General features: G+C 37.7%; 1 protein-coding gene across 1 annotated transcript; it reads left to right on the top strand.

Annotated features, from left to right (window-relative positions):
• Positions 1 to 2,973: 2,973 nt before the first annotated feature.
• Positions 2,974 to 4,440, top strand: TbgDal_II2100 (heterogeneous nuclear ribonucleoprotein H/F,putative; the record flags this gene model as incomplete). The annotated part of the gene is made up of 1 exon (XM_011773474.1): positions 2,974 to 4,440. One exon carries the CDS (start codon positions 2,974 to 2,976, stop codon positions 4,438 to 4,440), a length of 1,467 nt encoding a protein of 488 aa, XP_011771776.1.
• Between the last annotated feature and the right edge of the window lie 1,059 nt (positions 4,441 to 5,499).

Genomic DNA, 5,499 nt, shown 5'->3' with positions numbered 1-5,499 from the left:
GTGTGTGTGTGTGTGTGTGAGTGTGTGTGAGTGTGTGTGTGTGCATGTGTGTGTGTGAGTGTGTGTGTGTGTGTGTGTGTGTGTGTGTGTGTGTGTGTGTGTGTGTGTGTGTGTGTGTGTGTGTGTGTGTGTGTGTGTGTGTGTGTGTGTGTGTTGTCTTTTTTTTTTGGGGGGGGAGGATGGGGAGAAGGGTTAAATGAAACAATATCGACTTGGTTTGGTTCTTTGAATGTTTCATTTTTTTTTTGAAAAAATGGTTGATTTTGCTTTTGTGCGAACGCCGTTCTTTTGGTGATTGTGCAGCCGTTGATGAAGCACATGTCAACGCGATAGGATAAACATTGGACGTGTAGCCAAATATTATCTTTTGGAAACGTATTTCTATTCTTCCAAAATTCTTTCCCAACATCGCCGTTATTATCGTTATTATCTGTACTAACGCCCCTAATCTCTTACGTTGTTCCTTATTTAAACAATGCAAAAAAATTTGAATATACATATTCGTGCCCCTTGCTTTCATTTATTTATTTGTTCTCTTTTTTCCCCCTCTCTCTTATTACTCATTTCCGAACTAAAAGGGGAACAAAGAAGAAGGGACAATAGTGAAGATCCAACATATATATATATATATATATAATTATATATATATATATAAATATATATTCAAAAAGCAAACAGACGGAGACGGAGAAGTGAGAGAACAAACTAGAAGGATTTTTGGAAGAAAAAAAAACGACTGGCGAGGTCACGTTCAAGGAACAAAAACCTCAGGACGGGAGCTAAGTGGTAACAACTCAATATATTGATATTGATTTATATATTTATACATTGACGTTATATCCCTTACGACCTACAGTACCGGAGGTTATATAACTAAGAGCGAAGAACAACACCAAATACCAAAAAAGGTAATAAAATTAAACAAAGCGGCACTTTGGGGCTTCTGTTTTTTGTTTTTTTGTTTTGTTTTTTGTTTTTTGTTTTGTTTACTTTTGTGTCTGTGTTGTGTACAGTCAAGTGACAGTGCATACGTGAGAGCGTAAGAAGAAAGTAGAAGGGAGGTGGAAAAAGAAAAGAAGAGAAAAGAAAAAAAAAAGAGACGCACAAAAATACTCAAGAAAGAGTGAAGGAAAGGAAGAGAAAAGGTCAGAAAGGAAGGCAGACATTCAGTGAGTTAAAGGAAAGAAGGAAGGAAGAGGAAGTTTGAGCACAAGGGAGTGGGTGGAAGAAAGAGAGAAAGAAAGAAAGAAAGGGAAACGTGTGTAGAGTTTCGTAGAAAGTAAAAGAAAAAAATAAAAGGGATTTGGAAAAGGGAGACATATATATATATATATATATAATTAGTTTAATTTAGTAACGCTTCTTTTTTTTTCGTTTTCGTTTTCTTTAGTGTGTTTTTGACTTGTTGTTTTATTTGTTCGTTTGTGTGATTAGACGCCAAAACAACGACAAGAACGGAAGTGTGCGGGGGAAGGAAAAGAGGTGAAGCGAAAAAGAAGGAAGAAAAACAACCAAACAAGAAAAAAAAAGCGAGAGTAACTGAAAAAAACACCCGCCTACTCAGCTAAATCCGTCATTCCTGTGTGTGTGTGTGTGTTTGAGCATCAAAAGAGAGAAAAGGGGAAAGAAAAAGAAATCAGTTGTTTTTTTTTTTATAAAAAAAAAAATAAAAATATAACAACAACAACAACAAATAACTAGTGGTTGCTTACGCGTGAAACCGAATCTTACGTACAAAGCAGCGAGTGAAAGAAGAGAAGGTAAACGAACAAATAAAACAAGATAAGAATAAAATAAAATAAAAATAAAAGGAAAAGAAGGTTTTTGATTTTCTCTTTTAAAAAAAAAATTTTTTTTTGGGATAAATAAGTTGCGAGCAGCATTACGCACTGCGGCAGCGGTTCCTTACCATATCGAAACGGCAACGTAATTTGACGGCTAAGGGAATCAAAGAGAAAAAAGAAGAAAAAAAGGAAACAACGTCGGGTGAGTTAAATAAATAAATAAATAAACGCGTACAACCGGCTTTGTTTGTTTTTGTGTTTGTCCGCTGCACTAAGCTGATTTTCCGATACTTATCTTTTTTCCTCCCTTCGATTATTATTGTTATTATTAATAATTTCGTTATTAATTTTTGAGTTACCATACTCCTGTTGTTGTTATTGTTGATTTTTTTTTGATTTTTTTTTGCTTTGTATTGTATCATTAGGCGGAGAGGTTTCCTTTCAGTTTGTGTTGTGATTTTAGGACTATAAGTTTTTTTTGTTTTGAATCTCTTACGTTGTATTATTAAAGTCGAGAAACTAATAAACTAATAAGTGAAACAAACAGATTCTTCGAAGTGTAATTCTTTTTCTTTTCATTCATTTCATTTCTCTATTTGATATCATATATATTGTGTGACAGAAAGAAAATTTTTTTCGTGTGTTTGTGTTTGTGTCCTTGCGTGAACTTTCGGCGGTATTTGTTTTATTTGGATTTATATATATATATATATATATATTATTATTATTATTGTTATTATTATTATTACTATTATTATTATTATTTTCGTTTATCCGCTCGGAGGGCGGAACCCAACAGACACGGAAAGAAAAAAGAGGAATCAAAATTAAAAAAAAAAAAAGTAAAAGCAAACCAAAGAAAGGCTAAACATAATTTTTTTTTTTTTACGCGCACGAAAGGGAAAAAAGAAGAAGAGAAACAATATTAATATTATCAAAGACATATTTAGAGAGGGAAGAGCGAAAAGAAACAAGGAAAGCAAAGTTGTTGTTGTTGTTGTTAAAACAACATCTGTTAGGATTTAACTTACTAAACAAACAAATAATTCCAGTATTTGTTTGGAAGTGAGAAAAAGGCAGTAAGAAGAAAAAAAAAGAGAGAAGAGAAGAAGAGGGAAGGGAAGGGAAGGGAAGTAAAGGTTTTCCCCTACTGGTTGAAAACGAAGCTACAACAGACACAACACTCGTCATGGAACAGTCTCCTGAGCAGCAACAACAACAACAACAGCAAAGAAGCCAAAGTCCCCGGCCAGAGGGAGCCGCGGTATTAAGGCTTTACGGGCTACCGTACTCCATCAAAGAGGAAAAAATTCGGGAGTTTTTTGGATCATTTAGTTTGGCAGATGAAGAGCCCATTGTATTTTTTGTTGAGGGCCTTCATCGCGGGACAGGGTTTGTTCGACTTCGTAACGCGGAGGACGCGGCGTTGGCAATTAACCGCCTGCATCGCCAAAACATAGATGAAACCCGCTACGTTGAGATCTCCACATCATCAGAGGAGGAGCGACAGCGTATTATGGAGCAACAAGAGCAAAGCAATAAGGTTTGCGTTCTGCGGCTTCGCGGGCTCCCCTTTGCGGCTACGGAAGATGATGTACGAACCTTCATTGAATCTATGGAAGGTGTATTGAGCATTGACATTTGCCGTGACATGGACGGGAGGAACACCGGAGATGCCTTCATTGAGCTCGCATCAGAGGAAGATGTGAAGCGTGTCAAACTTCTTCATAGCAAAGCAATGGGCAATCGTTACATTGAAGTTCTGCCCTCTACTGTATATGATCGCGATGCCATCATGCGAGCCTCCAGTCAGCGCTCGCGGCGGGGTCGACGAAGCGGTCGTGGGTATGAAATAAGTGTCACGGATGGCGATGTTTCGCACCACCAGGGCCATGAGTCGATGATGGTCCAGCGGATTATTGACCCTTTTGTTCCAACTACTTATGAGGGTTACATGCAACCGTTGGGGTTTGGGGGCCAGAGGCCATTTCACCATCAATACCATAACAACCATCACCACGCCCAACACCACAGTGCGCAAATGCAAAACTACTACCATAACCACCAACATCATCGTCAAGCCCAACAGTTTCATCACTACAGTCCTCATAATAACTCTTTCATGAATCCGCGTGGTGGTGGTGATGGACGAGATGTCCGTTACTCCATGAACAATCAACCGTATCGCCGGTTCAGCGATGAGCGGGGGATTGTTGGCGGTGGAGGAATTGTTGCCGAAGGACCTTCCGCGCCATATCCCCCCGGTGCTGGCGGAGCTCCACCGCCACCATTTCTTCCAGTTTTCCGTGGGCAGTCATCGCTGGTGGTGGCGCGGCAGCCGAGTCCCTTCGTTGTGCGAATTCGTGGGGTGCCATACAGCGCCTCAGAGGAGGCCATTGCGGAGTTCTTCGCTGGTGTAAAAATCCCGCCGCAAGGGGTTCATATGGTTTATGATGAGCGTAATCGTCTGACGGGAGAAGCCTTCGTGGAGGTTGAGGACAGAAATGATGTGCTTTTGGCACTTGATAGAAATGGTGCAATGATGGGCACGCGTTATATTGAGGTATTTGAGAGCAGTCCAGCGGCGATGCAGCGGTTAGGGACAGCGCAAATGGGAATGATGTCTTATCCAATGGTACCACAGATGTTCTGTTAAGATGGCTGTCATATATATATATATATACTGTGTTTGTGTATTTAAGGAACGGTAGAGGTAATAAGTGAAATAATATATGATATATATATATATATATATATATATATATATATATATATATATATATATATAACAGAAAAAATAAAATAAAGAAGAAAGCAGAGAAAATGAGTGAATAGGAAGATGAAGAAATAAATATATATACGAAGAGGAACAGGAAGAATTGTACATGTATGTATGAAGGAACAAAAAAAATAGCGTTAATGCAAATCATGTTGGCCGAAGGCACGTGACGGAGCGTTAAAAAAAGAAAAAAACAATATCGAAAGTTTGGCATTTGGGTTGTCGTTATCAAGTAAAACAGATTTTTTTTAAAAAAAAAAGAAAGAAGGGCGGGATCGGGTGGATGTATGGAGTGGAACTAGAGGAATTGGGGGATTTTTTTGCATGGGCATTGTGTCAAGTAAATATAAGGCGATACCTGATGGTTTTCAAGTGGGAAATGGCGATTAGTTTTGATTTTTCTTTTCGTTTATCTTTTTTTAAAAAAAAGGAACGGGAGGACAAAAAGAAATAAAAACGACAGAGAGATAGGAAGGAAAAAATGGGCAAGGATAATACTACTATTACTACTAACACTAACAATAATGATAATAATAATAATAATAATAATAATACTGAAGCGTGGACTCGCACAAAACGGAAAGAAAAAATGTATGAGGAAAAGAAATCAACGAGTGAATGGTTTCACAAAAAAAAAAGGAAGAGAGAAATTTAAAAAAAAAGTAGAAAGAAAGAAACACGTGGGTCGTAGGGCCAACGGCATTAGATATCAACCCGCCAGAAATAAATAAATAATAATAATAAAGAAGAGTTCACGTACGTTTGTGGAAACTCAGCTCTCTTTTTTTTTTGTTATGTTTCTTTGTTGCTGTTGTTGTTTTCGTTGTTGTTGTTCTTTCCTTTACTTTTTTTTATTTATTTAACTCCCTCAGCCATTCCTTAACAGTTTGATTTACCTTTATTCGTGTATATGCATGTGTATGTCTCTGTGTATAT

This window comes from Trypanosoma brucei, chromosome 2, assembly GCF_000210295.1.
Source record: "Trypanosoma brucei gambiense DAL972 chromosome 2, complete sequence".
NCBI classification, from domain to species: domain Eukaryota; phylum Euglenozoa; class Kinetoplastea; order Trypanosomatida; family Trypanosomatidae; genus Trypanosoma; species Trypanosoma brucei.
The sequence above is the reverse complement of the archived record's forward strand: the minus strand, read 5'-3'. Positions and strand labels throughout refer to the sequence as shown.